Source organism: Bombus impatiens, unplaced genomic scaffold, assembly GCF_000188095.3.
Source record: "Bombus impatiens unplaced genomic scaffold, BIMP_2.2 scf_2859, whole genome shotgun sequence".
NCBI lineage: Eukaryota > Metazoa > Arthropoda > Insecta > Hymenoptera > Apidae > Bombus > Bombus impatiens.
In genome coordinates this window covers 31,459-48,266 of record NT_179278.1, presented here as the reverse complement: position 1 = coordinate 48,266, position 16,808 = coordinate 31,459, and the positions used below count along the sequence as shown (strand labels likewise).

Sequence of the window (16,808 nt, the reverse complement as noted above, 5' to 3'; positions counted from 1 at the left end):
AACGAATTTGAACTTCAAAGTCGAAGGATACGATTTTGGAATTCTAAGAAATAAATTTTCTTTATACGCATTTAGAAACTTTCTGGATGGATACGACGTGATAGAAATATTTTTACTTGGAATGTATTTTTTATTTTTGTATGAATGTATGTTTTATTGTTGATGCAATAAAGAAAAAGAGGTATCATGTTAAGTTGCTAGCTGGGTCATCTCTTGATCCGGCACTTCTTTTTAGTATGGGATTAGAAATTAATAAATAGAGTAGAATTTATTCAATGTCATTGACTAACACACGTGATCCCTATTATCATCTACAATCGATTAGAGTTACAAAAAATTTCTCAATTGAAACCTAAAATAATTTTCTCTTAATCTTTCTAAGATATAAATATCCAAAAAATGAAAAAAGGTAAATGCAAAAATCATTTACTAACGAGTACTCGAATTCAACCTTTACTAAGCTTTCCACAATTTTAAACAACGGAACGCCATATTTAAGTCCTATTATCGCTTAATAATCTTCATCAACCAACGCTTACTGCCTCCATGATAGTCTAAACCCAACCGAAAAAAAAAACATAGATGGTACGCGATAACAGTCCACCTCTAACTCGAGGACTAAATAGAGCAATGACAGCTCAAAGCCCGGTACGTTCTTGTACAGATAAAGTAAACGCACCTCGTCGAATCACCCCGGCACCATCTCCGAAAACCCGGAACTGACGCATGAAACCTCATCGAAATGTCCAGCACCGTGCTTATTAAGGTAAAACACCTCTCTAACGACCCATCAATCGAAGAAATCGTCATCCCCGAACGGATCGTTCTCCCTGACAAATATATTCACCGATTCTGACTTCCTAATATGCTGATCGTTCCTCGACTTATTGTTATTATTATTATTATTACTTCCAGCAGAGTACTTTCCTTGTCGACCATGATTCTTCAAAGGTAAAGTGGTCGCTCTATGTTCAGAGACGTTGTCTTCCATTTCTGACTTAAAAGCGAACGCATCGTCGTCGTATCTCAAGTGCCCATTGAAGAAAGAATCACGGCTGCCGTCCCCTGATACAAAATCATCAGTCGTCTGATGAGCATCTTTGGATTCACAAGGAAGTTCTTCAGGCGTTTTGGCTTTTTGGTCAGAAGGAAGCCTTTGTCTATCGGGCGAATCGCCCATGCCAGTAGCCGCGAAGGGTAAATCATCTTCGAAGTAACTAGATCTTTTGCTGTAGACCTCGTCCATACCCATCGCTCTCCTGGGAGCCTTCGGATACCTCGTCGTAAACGAAGGACTCTGTGGTGATGGTTTCCGTTCACTGCCTTCAGAACGAATTCGTGGCTCCGCTGTAGCCAGAGATTCCACGGTAGTGGGGTCCACGTGTTCTACAGTTTGGGCAAAATCATCCTCAAATGGACTTTGGGTCTTTGTGTGAGGCTGGCGAGGTTTGTGCCTGGGTATTCTCTTTCGATGAAGACTCTCACTCTTGGTATCTAGTTCCTCGGACCAATAAGGTCTATCCGCCCAGCTGTCATACTCCTGATCGCTACCCCAATAACTTTGACGACTCCTGGAACGTTGCGAAGATCTTACATATGGATCAGAGTCATTATCATTGCACTCGGACCTGGAGGTGCCGAATTTTCCTCGGGATTCAGGGTAGACCATGTCAGTATTGCGTCCCTCGTTTGCACTATTTGGCCTCTTCGGCCAGTGTCGCTTTCTACCTGATTGATTATACCTTGGGGAATCGTCTCCTGGTCTATCGGAGCCATAGTCTTCGTTCCAAGCTGAAGGATAATCGTGTGGTCGTTCCCTGCTTTCTCTATAGTAATAGTAGCTTTCTCTACTAGGATAGTCAGAATCTGGTGGACCCGTTGATCTCCTACTCCAAAATCTGGCATCCTCATCCCATCGTCTTCTCTCATATTTCCTTCTGGACCACCTATCGTCATCGTCGTATCCCATACTTTCTTGGCTGCCAAACCTATCTTCCTTCCACAGCATCATTTTCCTTTTTCTTTCCTCGTCATAAAAGGGTCCATGCTCGTGTGGCCAATTCCAACGTTGAGGCTTCGATCTGCATTTCCAATGACCCTCATAGTGTTCTTCTTCGTCCTTATACTGCATCTTTCTATGAGGATAATGCTTGGGCTCTTTCTCCCATTGACTCTCATCGTGCCACGGAGAAGAGTCACGAGGCCTGTGTCCAGAATTTTTGATCCACGCAGAATCGCGAGGCTTCTCCATCATCTTATCCCGGAAGCCTCTGTCTCGTTTGCCCCCCGGACCACCTGTTTCCTCGTAGAAGCTCCTATCGCCGAAAGGAGCATCGAATCTTGGATAGTGGCTACATCTAAATCTGCCATCTCGTACCCTTCCATTGCTCTCTTCGCTCTCTTCCTCGTCTTTCCACTCATTATCACTGTCGCCTGATTGTTGGTACATGCTTCCTTTGAAAGACGCTTCTCTCTGGAACTCTTTTCCATCAGGAGACCACGGCGAAGTTCTACTAATCGAAGGAGGACAGTCAGAAGGGGGTCTATCTGAAACGAAGAGACCTGTATCGAACTTCGTCCAGCTGCTATCGTCTTTACTTTCGTCTCTTTCTGGTTTTAATTCTGTAAATGGGCAGAAGATGTCTTCAGGAATTAGAGACTTGGTTTTTGGTGCGTGTCCACTGCTGCTTAACATTTTAATCTCTTCAAAAATATCCATCCCCATAGAACTCGAGTCTTCTTCATTTTTAGACTGCTTTTTAGGACTGGAAGGTGGGGGCGTGTCAGAAAATAGATTTAGCAACTCCACTTCGGCTGAAGTCTTTTGCTGGGTCGATAATTGAATCACAGGTGACATTCTAGTGGAATTCGGTGTGTCTTCGTCAAGTTGTTTGACTGGTGGTTCTGGTTCGCCTATAATCTCACGTAAAGCCGCGTATTTGTCGCTGGAAATAGATACAGAAGACTTTACCTCAACTTTATTTACTTCAACCAAGGGCCCATTACCCTCTTCTGTAGTTGTTTCTTTTGTTTCTGGTTTATCAGAATCCTCGTTGGATTCGCTAGGTTTGTCAATAGGCTCGGGTTCTTCTGTTCTCTCCTCAATGTCGATTATAGCTTTCGTTTTGTCAGATTCCTCTTCTTCTTGTTTCGTCAATAAATCTGTCGGTACTTCAGGCTCTGTCACTGGTTCTGTTTTACTTTCTAGTTCAATTGACTGAATCTTTTCAAATGTCAAACTCGAAGAAAGTTCAGTCGTGTCTTCAGACTTTGCCTCAATTTGTTCTTCCTTAGTCAGATCCTCGTTACTAGGCGGAAGTTTCACCGTTAGATTCACCAGAGTAGCCAAAGTTTCTGATCTGATCTCTTCGCTAGTTTCTTGATGCTGACTAACTAATTCAAACTCCTCTTTCGTCACTTCCTCTTCCTCCGCGAATTCTTTCATGACGTTCTCTTCGTTCTTCTCCATCTGTTCCAGCTCTAACAGTTCTCTAAAAACAGCGTACTTATCGTAAGTAGCATCCTGCTTGGTCTCCTGGTCGATGTTCGTTTTAGTAAAAAGCTGTGGCTCGTTGAACGGCTTCGGTTGCACCATGCTAGATACGGGTTGTGCTTGCACAGCACTGACTTGCTCTTGCTTTATAGGAACTGGTTCCTCGCTATCGCTGGCAGCAGCTTCCTTGGCTGAGAGAGTGGCCAAGCACTCAGTCAACTGCTGAAGAGTTAGACTAGTCAACTCCTTTACAGTCATCCCTAAACTGCTCGCCAATTCATCTAAATTGGCAGACGTTAATTGGCTTAGAGTGATATCCAACGAAGGTTTCGTCTTTTTGGGTCCAGTCGTCGAACTGGAAGTGGAAGTGAAAAACGAGGACAAATTCGTGGTGGGTACCATAGAACTAAACGAGTCCTCGAACGCCGACGTGGTCATCACGCTTATCAAATCCGATTTGCTAGACAACTGAACGGGCGGACTGAAATTGTCATCTGACTGACTCTTCGCGTCCCTCGACGGACTCATATTCCTGTCGCTTGTCGCCACGGGCTCCCTTTCAGGGAAATCGTAGTGGAAATATGTATCTGTGTGCGGCGGCCTTGGAGGAGGCTTTACAACACCCCTGACGCCCTGCTTCTTCGGTGGCAGAGGAGGAGGGTTGATTAAAATGTTAGCGATTCCTCGAGGAGGAGGTTCAGGTACGAGTTCCAGTTCCGCGGACGAAGTGGATAGTCTGGAATTGGCATCGGAGGGACAAGACTTTAGTGGAGATGCTGGTGAATCGCTGACTGTCGAGAAATCTACTGGGAACGGTTTGTCCACAGATGGTACTTTGCTGCCGGTGATATCAATATCAAATTCTTTCTGGCGCGTAGTTTTTATGGGACTGGGAAGCTTTACCAAGCCATGCGTAGATTCTGTGGAGTCTTTGTCTATTCTACCGAGCAGAGAAACGCCTACGGAAGTGGGAATAGTCGAGATTGCAGAGGATTTCGAGGTAGAAGAGTCTTCAGGAGGCAAAGACACAGAAAGAGGTTGATGATGAGTCGTTCTAGGCGTCATATCCGATTTTCTGGACGAATCACTGCGCGTGAAAACTGATTGAATCGCCTCGTTTTCGTCGAATCGATCGAAATTCGCAAAGTTTGTGTCCTCGAATTGATTTTCTTTGGGAACTATGTCGTTTCGTGGTTTCACTGACTCTATGGGTTCTGAGAGAACGTTAAAGTTCGTTGGGAACGTGTCTGCCGAATTAGTAGACACTAAATCTTTTAACACTTTCTTGGGAGGATTCTTCAGGTGCTGGAAGAAGTCCTTCTTGTCTACGTAAGGTTTTATTAAACCGGTTCCTAGTGGGTCCAACTCCGTGAACACGTCTATTTGTGGGCTCTTGGCTTGGGTCTGTAACAATTATCAAATACAAAGTATTTAATTAAAAACTTAAATAAAATGACAGAGAGTTGATAGACAGTTTGGAAAGACTTCATGAATCAAAATCGATAATTGTGACCGATCATATAATAATAGAGCAACCTGTCTCCTTAATGTTTTCAAAAAATGAACAGTTTTAACTTAGAGAACTTACACAATAATTATATTATTTACAGTCCGAGTTAAAATATTCGAAATAATTTATTCTCTCTAAGACCACTATAATATTAATGTATATATAATAAATATTTACCTCTTCCACTTCCTTTTTAACCGGCGTATTTTTAGCCGAGCTGGTGAGCTCACTGTCACTAAAGAGATTCTCGGTTTCTTTGTCGAACCACTGAATTGTACTTTGAAGTGGAGGGGTCTTGCTAGTCAGAGTGGTCGCTGGACTCGACGTGATCGACGATTGGGTGCCTGGAACCGTTTGTTGTCGCTCTAGGTGGCCTCTTTTAGAGGATGATGGTGGTGGTGGTAGAATTGCTCGTACAGTATCTTCGAGCTACAAAAGTACACAAAGAATGTTTTAAACAAAACATATTATTTTAACGAAATAATCTAAAAAATAAGAGCATTCTAGATATTAAAGCTGACTAATTTTTTACATACCTTCATATTCGCGAAAGAATCACCGAATGGATCGGTTTCAAAGAGATCGTCAGCGGAAGGTGGTGGATTTTCAGGAGTAATTTTGTCCATGTGATGGATACCTTGCTGCAGAGAGTCCAATTCGAATTGTATATCTAATAAATCCCTAATAACGCCACTTTGAGGCTCGTTTCGTTTATCAGTTGACTTATCCGCCTCCGAATTAGCATTCCTTACCCGAAGAAGAGAGGACTCTGATCCTGCTGCACCCTGTCACAAAACGATTTAACAATATTAAATATTTAATAATGAAGTTGTTCTAAAATTGTATATTTTACATGTTACAAAGTGGGGTGCATAAATTTCCAGCCAGATCAGTTTTTCACTTTATATTTCAAAAGTGACATTTTAAAGAATTTTAACTTTAGCATCAGAATATAATCATATACTATACACAACTTTTATATTATATAACAGCATAACGATATTAATTTGTTATCCTGTTCGTTTGCTATACCAAATATTGGTTATAGCTTATTTAGATACTCGAAATATACATAAGCAAGGAAGTGGCCCGAAACTTTCGCACATCACCGTATAATAAATTCAATTAAAATATAATAAATTAAATAATAAATTAAACATTTAAAACTAGCGACTGTTAAAAGAAAAGACCGTGGAAATACAAATATAGTTAAAAAGGAAATGACAATTACTTTAGTGTCAGGGGTAGGTTCGACAAAGATGCCAGTGGTATGAAATTTAATAACGTTTATAGCGTTCTGCTCTAAGTGCTGCTTCGTTAGCTCGATCTCCTTCTTTTTTAACTCGAACACCACTTGAAACAAGTCTCGCATCGCGATTACCACCTGCAATAAAATTTTTAAGTAAAAATGCTTTTACAATGCAGGAACTTGAAGTATTTCATTAATATAACCAGGTACAAAAGTTTGCTAATAAAAGCAAACAATTTTACTTCAACCGAAAACTAAAACAGAGATACGATATAAAAATGTCAAACGCAAATTCTTATTACTTTAGAAATACCTTCCGATTCAAACACGCTCCCAAATAATGGACAGTTGAGAGTTACGTCCTGTATTCTACCGATATACTAAACGCGCCTGACTATGTACGGTCCGCAGTCACTTATGGCCTATTCCCCTTCTATTACGTGTTCCTCTCTCTTACAGTCTAGACACTTGGTCAGCCACATCCTCTCTCTCTCTCTCTCGCTCTCTTACATCTATCGATAACCTTTAACCCGTTTAATTGCAAAACATTCTAATCGGTGAAATTTCGTGTAAACGTCATGCAATGTTCTAGTAATATTACTACGAGCACGATATTTTAAACACTAAAATATACGTAATTAAACTACTGCTTTGACCTTTTCCTACGTAAAATCAAGTAAAATAGGCGAAGCTGCGTATACTACTTGTAGCGATATCCATCGAAAGCTTTTGCTATTTTCGTTGTAGGCCAATTAAAAATTAATTCTTCTACGAAATGTAAAAAATGGGAAGATAATGGAATTCCACGGGCTCTTGCTTATTAAAGAATGAAGAACACTCACGGTGTTCACGAAAGAAAATCGCATCTTGTTGGAAATATCGGGAAACCACAGTGACGTTTCAAATAACATTGAGATTCGAGCGTAGAAATGTTTGAAGTATAGTGAAAGACCTTCTGAACGCTCTTATTAAAATCCTTGGGGATGGTACGGCTAAGCTTGTAAATATAAGAAAATAACGCCAGAACTACCGACGACCAAAGTAAGTAATGGAACTTCTATCAAAGAGATGCAAATGAAAGGTACGTGTAAAGATACCCAATTCAAACAAATATACTTTCATCCATGTGCTTTCAAAAAAATCATTCAAATTCCCAAAAATTCCATTAATGCAATTGAAGTTTCCTCTTCCTTCTTTTTTTCTAACTATCCTAATCGTTCCAGTGTTAATACACGTATCTGTCAAATCGGTTTGCTGCGCAAAGCAGAAATGGAGGAAATTGATGTGATTGTGTAGACATCAATTCATATCGCATGTAATACAAGCATCAATTTCAGTGAGTAGAGTTGACCTGTGAATCGCTCATATATTGAGTTGGCAACTAAGTGATTGCGGATTTTATCGTTACCACCTAATGACAAAATCCGCAATCACTTAGTTGCCAACCCAATAGTACTATTCAGCCTTGTCCTTTGAATCTTTCCTCTGTTTCAAAAATACAGGGTGGTTGGTAACTGAGGGTACAAGCGGAAAGGGGGTGATTCTACGCGAAAAAAGAATAACAATTTTTCGTTTGAGGCTTTGTTTTCGAGAAAATCGACTTTGAATGTTCGCTCGGTACGCGCGAAAAATTAAAAAAGAAATTAAAAAGAAAAATTTTTATTCTATATTCTCGACTTCTTTTTTCGCGTAGAACCACCCCCCTTTCCGCTTGTACCACCAGTTACCAACCACCCTGTATATCTATTAAATTTTAAAAATATATCCCCATCCAGCTGCGTGAAAAGAGGCGTATTGCAAAATGGAATAGAGAAAAGAGGAAAAATGAAAAAAAAGACAGAGAGAGAGAGACGAGGGCCACGAAGAAATTGCAATCTCTTTGAACGAGTACGAAGGGAATCGCGTATAATCGAACAACAATCTCCCGCGGTGTATCGTTAGGGCGGCAGACTGAATCCTATAATGCAATTATTTACATACCCCTGCGGAATTACCGGAGCTACCGAGGTCGATATTGCTTCTCCGGATTGGACAAATATCATTTTAGATCCCCTTGCCTCGGCAAAGCGAATCGTTCACGATAAATGACACGGTTGTAGACCCACGTTTAAGGATCGTACTCGCGCACGAACGGCTCTCCTATCGAATCAACGCGTACCAACCTTGTTCTTTTGTTGTTTCTCAAAGGCAATATCCGTGCCGGTGACGATATAATACCGGGCTGTTCTTGCGTTCATCGCCTCTCGCTTTTTATCGATCACACAGACTAAACGGTTTCTTTATGTCGACTGTGGCTCGCTAATTATTGTTAATTTTTTAAACTTTCGACGAACGTGCGTTGTGTGAGGTATAACGCGAATTATCGTAGCGTAGACGTTAGCGTTTAGTCATCGTTGTTCTTAGTAGATTGAACTCGGCAATTGAGGATTCCCGGAGAGCGAATTTAATGATCGTAGAAAATTGTTGATTAATTTCATTTTAATTGGCTACATAAAGTTAACTGTTTCTAGTCGAGTAATTTCATATTACTCATTGATAAAGTAATCGATAAGGCACATTAGCAGATAATTAGTGCAAATATTTCAAAGGTATTAGGATATAAGTAGAATAAAATTGTAATTCTGCTTGTAGGAGAGATATGAATATAATATTGCTAATTATAAAATCTAGTAGGAAATGTAGCATTAAAATACGTTTATAACGTGATAGGAACTTATAGTGATTAATCGTACGTGTAAAAATTCATAAATTTCGTGAAATTAACCATTTAAGAGATAGTACGATTTAAGAGTAATACACCAAATTGTCACTTTTTCTAAATTTTATTTTATCTGTTTCCCATTCTCTTATTATACTTCATTTATAAAAGTTATTATTCAAACATTAAATTAAGATAAAAATTATACACAAATTACAATCTATTGATCTTACCAACGAGCGAACGAGGAATAGCAAAATCAACTTTTTACGATCGATATTTAGATCTCATAATTTTTCTGATTAGCGCGATAGAGGATAAGATGCAATCCATGAAAACTGTGCAAAACTTACTTGACTTGCTGCTTTATCTGTCTTGATGCCAAAGAAACGATGACCCGTGTCTGGTGACCCAAAAATATATCCAAAGGCCCTCGAATCGCTCATGTCCTGTGCGATGAAAGATATCTTATGTACAGGATGGTGATACAGACAGTCCTGGAACAAACAAATTTTGATCATGTAAAAAACTATCCATTTTATGTACATATACACAAAAGTAACTAAAAAAATATTTTATTTTAATTGAATAAAACACTGCTAAAAGATTTGGTTACTTAAAAAAAAAAAAAAAATGTGATATTCAATCTTTGAAAAATGTAATCCTTGACGAATATTTCTCTCTAAAAAATTAATATTTTACTTTTATCATTTGTTATCGGATATTTATTTTATTATGAAATTTGTTATGGTTGTCATTTTTGAGAGTCATTACCCCAGACTTCTCGTCCCGCAAGCGTAATCCATCGATGCTGACCTGAACGGCGATTCGTTGTTTGTGTTCACCGGCAGCTCGAATCGCCATCTTCAGATCCGCCAAAGCTGCTTGGCACATCCGGTCCCCGCGTGCTTCCGATACTTCCAATATGCCAATCAGCTTCGCCTTGAACGACACACCCTCCCCAAGAAATCGGGTTGGTTCGTTCTTGACTGCGAAACAAGCACAAACAACATTATTTATATCGTTTCAACAAATAAATGTTTTTTCCAATTAAGAAACGAAGAAAGAAAATTGGACAGCGTTCGTAATAAATCTCTGCTACGATTTAAAAGAGTGGAACTATTTCTCGAATAACAAGCAGGAATATTTTTCGAATAATAAGTAGTAATACTCGGTATTTCAACTCCAAGCCGAGTAAATGAAAAAGTTCCATTGAATAAAATTTCCATAAGGAGAAAGAATTCAATCGTAAGAGCGTTATTTATTCATCCGTTGAAAAATATTGCTTGCAATAGATTTAACTAATTATTTCCCTGAAAACAGAAATACTTCCTCCGAAAGGTAAAAATACTAATAATACCTATTCCATATTTGAACTTTAACCTCGATGAAAGAGGAAATATTGAAACGAGTTTGTAAATTTCGATAGAGAAAAAGGGACAACTTATATAAGAGCTTCATTCGTCCAATGAAAAATCCACAAGCTTTCGCTTATTTTCGAAAGTGAAAATACTTATCCCTCTATAAGTAGTAATAGCGTTTCGAACGATCCTAAATTAAATAGAAAAGAAAGTTTTAATTAATATAAATATCGATAAGAGTAGGAAGAGAATCTAAATCGGTAAATTACCAACAAGTCCATCAAGGAATCTAAATCGCTACTTCCTTCTAAACGATTTCGTAAATCATTCGCAAAAGTAGAATTGCTCCTCTCATTACAAGTAGTACTACTCAGTGTTTCAACCCTATGCAATTTCCTACACACTCGACAATTATTAAATAATGTTTCATCTACCGATGTTGATGAACGAAGATTCGAAGATCGAATTATTATTCGTAGGAAAGGAGAGGCGAGTAACAGGAAGGAGAAATAAATTGCTTATCCGAAGGATACTCGAAAGGATTCTCGTTTGATGCTTTCGCCGGGCGAACTGATCGTGTGGTCGATCGATATTAAGTTCAAGAGGCTTGAAACCATTGCCAACGGATCGTTTCGAATCCCCGCTGTTTCGAGTTCGATAATTCGATAGAATCACGTCGTACGGTATTCAACTTGGTCCCGGCTTCAACCAGACCGCACGCAGGGATATTAAAACGAGCACCAACCGCGACAGATTTCGCGTTACTTTGTTAGTCGTTGCACGGTTCTTCGTCCTCTATCCGCTGGAAAATTGATCTCGTTATGCCTATATAATACAGCCAGTTGCTGACGAATTTAAGAATAAAACGTTGACGATTAATTCAAAATTAAAGGAGAGGAATCGCGTTCTCGTCCGTTTTCGTCGTGATCTTTAAATTATCTGATATTTCGGCACTTTGCTTCGAAATATCAAATTATTGGATTCAATTCTAATCGTGGAGTAATCTTACTTTATAAAACTGAATGTCAGAGCTCTCGAAACTTGTCGTTTTATTTCTATCTGTCTCAAACTACATCCTTCAGATAGTGGTGTATTAAGAACGAGATATAAAAATGCATCTTATTCTGCAAAAAAGAAAAAAAGAAAAAACGTAAAATGTTTTCGACTACGAACGATAGCAACGATCAAATTCAGAAACTAGAACATCAAAGTCGACAACGTTCTCATAAATTTTGATACTTCGTTTCGTTTCATAAGATACGTTCTCATCTCATAAAATTCTCAAATATCCTGATATATTCTCTATCGCTTTATCATTTCACCAACGAATAAACAACTGCTTTCGGCAGCTTTCAATTGCTATTAAACATACACCATCGCTACCATACAGTCATCTCGACCATCATATAGAAAATTCTCTCTTTCAATCATCAAGCAGGCATCCCCTCGCGAGTCTTAATCTCTGGCCACTCGTACCTCCTCGATTTGCCTTTCTACAGACAATTTATCGAAATGTCCATGCACACCCCATTCTAACATGAACGCGTACAGCTTCTTTAACGCACACTTTGCACGACCCCTCGCGACTTTAATGGCCACTAGGCACACCGGCGCATTTGTTTGAACGTACTCGTGCGACTCGAGTGGAGAACGCCAACTGTCGATACTCGAGCTTCTATCCGGATAACCAATTCATGCCCTTCCCACCCCCTCAATGCGGTCACCTTTGTACGGCCTTTGTATCCCGTTCCAGTCCTTGGTTTTAGTCGATGCACGCTGCCTATTTAGCCTAACACTGTCACAACTATACTACGTGATAGTACGTCAAAATATTGATCGAACGAGTAGCATCGTAGATCGATAAGGCGCACACGGTAACTACAAAAATATTTGTACACCGCTATATCTACTATGGCATTTGTATACTAATTAATTAGTCTATCACTGTCACAACTATGCCGCGTCATGGTACGTGAAAATATTTATCGAAGGAATAGCATCATAGATCGATAAGACTCATACGGTAACCACGAAAATATTTGTACACCGCTGCATCTATTATCGTATTTGTATACTAATTAATTAGTTTATCGCTGTCACGACTGTAGTACGTGATACGTAGCAAGTAAAAGTATTGGTCGAGGCAATAACATAGATCGTTAAGATGCATCTTAAGGGTATAAAACTATTTGTACGCTGTATATATTGTTGTATTTATATACTAATTAATTAGTCTACCGCAGTGACAATTATACTACGCGATGGTATTGGTGGAAAGAATAATGACGAATCGATAAGGTACCTACAGTGGCTACGTTTATTCTTGTGTTTATATACTAATTAATCAGATTCTACTATAATAAATTTAGTACTAGAGGTGGAATTAGAAATTAGAGGATATATAGTGATAACTATTATTCGAATGATCTTTTATAAGACATTACGAGGAATTTTTAAAGACATTTTTTACAGATAATTAAAATAAAACAACAAGAAAACAAATATTAGAATAAAACCTAAATCATTGCCTGATGAATATTTTGACCAAGAAATAGTTTAAGACATAGGTAGAATAATTTTTAATTTATACAGAGTTATAGCGGATTAAAATTGTGCCACTGCTCGAACGATTCTCTATCTTTGTGAATAACTAACTGCTCTCCTTAGTTCAAATTTTCAGTCTTCTTTTTCGCTTCTCAAGATATGTTGAACTACATGAAGTTTCCCCTGTATTTCATTTTCTAAGCCAAGTACAGCGTATTAATTATTAGTTAAAGTATTATACCTATCACTTCGAAAACGAAGAAACTTGAAGTTTTGTCATCAGCACTGCGTCATCTTCCGTTTTTCTCATCCAATGAGAACAAGTACAACAACAAGTACAAGCGGAAAGGGGGTGATTCTACGCGAAAAAAGAAGTCGAAAATATAGAATAACAATTTTTCGTTTGAGGCTTTGTTTTCGAGAAAATCGACTTTGAATTTTCGCTCGGTACGCGTATACAGGGTGGTTGGTAACTGGAGGTACAAGCGAAAAGGGGGTGATTCTACGCGAAAAAAGAAGTCGAAAATATAGAATAACAATTTTTCGTTTGAGGCTTTGTTTTCGAGAAAATCGACTTTGAATTTTCGCTCGGTACGCGTGCACTTTATCGCGTCTCGTTATAACGGATCTCACTGTAGATCGTTGTCTCGATTGACGTTATTTTTTTAATTTTTTACATTTTAAAATTTTTAAATTTTTATTCTATATTTTCGACTTCTTTTTTCGCGTAGAATCACCCCCTTTCCGCTTGTACTTGTTGTTGTACTTGTTCTCATTGGATGAGAAAAACGGAAGATGACGCAGTGCTGATGACAAAACTTCAAGTTTCTTCGTTTTCGAAGTGATAGGTATAATACTTTAACTAATAATTAATACGCTGTAAACAAACTTCTACTTTTGTACATAATATTCTTCGAGATTCAATTATGGTCGAAATTGAACGCTAAAATAAACCAATAACAGATCCATAGAAATTTAATTTCTCTCGTCACAAAGAAGATATTTTGGATTTACGTGTCACAAGAACATCGTCGATTGTTTTGTCGATACAGAAATATCGCAGGAAACTGCTTGACGTGGTAATTTTAGTGGTAAAGTACTTCATAGATCAGAAATAATAATTTGAGTTAGTACGTTCAATCTTCTATTAAGTTGTCACCAGACAATTCAGAATGTGCATCAAGTGCGAACATGTTGGACGTAAACTAAAATTTCTAGTAAATTCTGTGCTTTTGCGTGTGCGTGTGTGTGTGTGTGTACACAGAACTTCCAAAATTACCGAGTTACTCTCCAAAATCTTCGTTAATTTTAATTACCGAAATTCTTAGATAGATTATTAAGTAACTTTTAATAAGTCTCATACGTTATTAAGATGACGTTTACTCGAAAAATTCGTTAGTCACATATTGCACATAGTTACTCAGCATTGTTTATTTGCTAAAATCATGGCATTGAAAAGTATAAGAACTTACATGTATTCGAATGTTATGTAACAATTTTGAAAAATTCTTATAAACGGTCATTACAGTCATATTAATACAAAATTTAACATAATAGTATACTATATGAACAATAATCTTAATAATATGTATTAACAATGTAATATTTATAACATTTTTCTCTAATTAAATTGGTATTTGTATGTACGATACTCTTACTAGACAATATTTCACATATTCCCTTTTTCCAAACATTACGTCACAGCTTGTCTATTGTCAGCCACAATTATCTAAAACAAGTTTTACTTTAAGGAAACGTGATTTATCGGTTACACTCTATATCTATTATATTTCCGTTCTTACTTATATGCATAGGACATGTCTATATTAACTCGAACAGAACATTATTAACTAAAAGATAAAAACGAGCAAATATAAAAGTCACGTTACATTTTAAGAGTAACTCATCTTTATCTAATCTCTTTATTTTTATGTACATTCAACTTATATTTCGATTTCGCATTGAAATTTTAAATAAATATATCCTGAGTATACATGTTTAATTCAATTCACTTATCTTTTGAATCTGGAATGTTCAAACTCAATGAATTTAAAGCGAAGGATCAAAATTGTTGCCACGTAGAACTAATTGTCAGAAGTAGTATAATCCTTAATATGAGGTGTCCGAAATATGTGGTGCTGCCATCTGTTAGCGGTGCCACGTACAAACAAACAAATCAACAAACTACGTTACCACGGTCGGTAAATTATAAGTCTGTAATGAAAGCTCGCGCGAAAACCACAAAATTAACAGTGTCGTCCCCAACAAAAGCACCCAGCATTCCATCAGCTCCTTCGGAACTGTGCGGTTCACGTATTTATTCAATACATTCTACGTTATTCATGTACGAAATTAATCTGTGTGGCCCAAATCGAGCAACCGTCATCTTTCTCCCTCTTACAGAATAGGGAAGCCATATTCCAAAGCTCCCTTTGACCGATCTACAGGGTGATATCACACAACGTAATTCTTACGAGAACGTCGAAGATCCCACGAAACAGGCTGAGACTATCAGAGGCCACATAACTCGCCGATACGTATATCACAATGTATACACCAGATACACAGGACGACGTCAATACCGCACGAGTTTAGTGGTATCCACGAGAAACTTGCGTAAATTCGTTTACGGGGGTGGCTTTTATTTTCTTTTTCTCTCCCTTTCTTTTCTTATTTTTTTTTTTTTTTTTACTCACACTTGCACGGACTGTTTTTCTTCCGTAAGGTCTGCATCGATAGTCCCGTGTAGGCGACGAGAAAGTATCGGATATAGGAGAGGAGAATGCTACCGATCTTCTCTCTCGGCGCACCCTCGGCCGCCGTACTATCGTGGATGGAATTCTCAACACAGACACATGTCGCTCACACGTCTCTTTCTCCCTCTGTTTCTGCGATTCCTCTTCTGTCGCACTTTCTTCCCGTTGCTCTCCCACTCGTTCGCTCCTTCTCTGTCTGTCTCTCTCCGTTCACTCCCACTACCCTATTCCCCTTTCACCCCCGCGACCTATCTTGTGCCTCTTCAGCTATCCTGGCTGGCCGTTACTCTTCCGTTACTCCCTCTGTCTCCTTCGATTCGTGTATTTCCACAGGAGTATGAGGCTGGCACGTTTCACGTACGGTCGGTACTTCCTGTCCAGGAACACAGTCCACTTTGTCCCAAACACGCAGGGAAAACGCCGAGAACTTGTTTAGATACTGTCCGAAGATCGGTTTCTCGCGGTACACGCGCGTCGCGTAAAAATACGGAGGAAGTAACAGCTGCCTCTGCCGGCACGGGTCACCCATGTTAGCCTCTCTTATTGATCAATAATATACCATCTAGTACGTGGCGTCGTCGCTTCGGGGCCACAGAGAACATTTCCCGCTTCATGCGCGCTTTTCCACGCCGAATCTACACTCTTCTATTTCATCCCCTAGTGTTTTCACTATCCGAAAGCAAGAAGCTACTTTTCAAATGTTGATTTTTCTGATAACGAATTATAGTTGTATATATATCAATTAGATTATTCCTTTTTTTCCCACAATTTGGATATCGACTGAGAGGACATATCGATGGGTACGCTGTTTTTATACTTCGTGACAACCTTCATTGCGGGGTGGCGCAACTGCAAATGATGTCGTGGCGTTCGTGATACCTCTCCGTCTATGGTTGGCTGTTGCCAGTTACTGTTGCGCGAGGAAGACGGAAAATTAAAAATTACCATGTCATTGCGTGGTAATATGTAATTACTGTTTGGGATAGGTCGATAAATGCCGACCATTTTCTTCATTGTTCTCTTTTACAATTCATCGTTTAATATTACAAAAGAATCGGATTGATGGTAATGCAGTTGTGTATAAGAGTAGACTATTTTATCCTAGTGCATTACAAAGTATTTATACAATCAGATTTTGTATTTTCTTGTTGGCATATTATTAGCAGGAAAATATACTGTTTATTAATTACAAGGGAT

The 16,808-nt window shown here is 38.6% G+C and overlaps 1 protein-coding gene across 4 annotated transcripts; it reads right to left on the bottom strand.

Annotated features, from left to right (window-relative positions):
* Positions 1-16,540, bottom strand: LOC100745440 (protein disabled). Of its 4 annotated transcripts, none has more exons than XM_033324461.1 (7): positions 15,330-16,540; positions 9,725-9,939; positions 9,304-9,447; positions 6,235-6,387; positions 5,540-5,788; positions 5,181-5,432; positions 1-4,897 (listed from the first exon to the last, which is right to left on the bottom strand). In XM_033324461.1, exons 2-7 carry the CDS (start codon positions 9,842-9,844, stop codon positions 791-793), a joined length of 5,025 nt encoding a protein of 1,674 aa, XP_033180352.1. In that variant the 5' UTR covers positions 9,845-9,939; positions 15,330-16,540; the 3' UTR covers positions 1-790. The 4 variants fall into 4 exon arrangements, with proteins under 4 accessions (XP_033180352.1, XP_033180351.1, XP_012248815.1 ...); XM_033324460.1 differs by having other exon boundaries at positions 9,767-9,939; positions 15,552-16,540; XM_012393392.3 differs by having other exon boundaries at positions 15,552-16,539.
* Between the last annotated feature and the right edge of the window lie 268 nt (positions 16,541-16,808).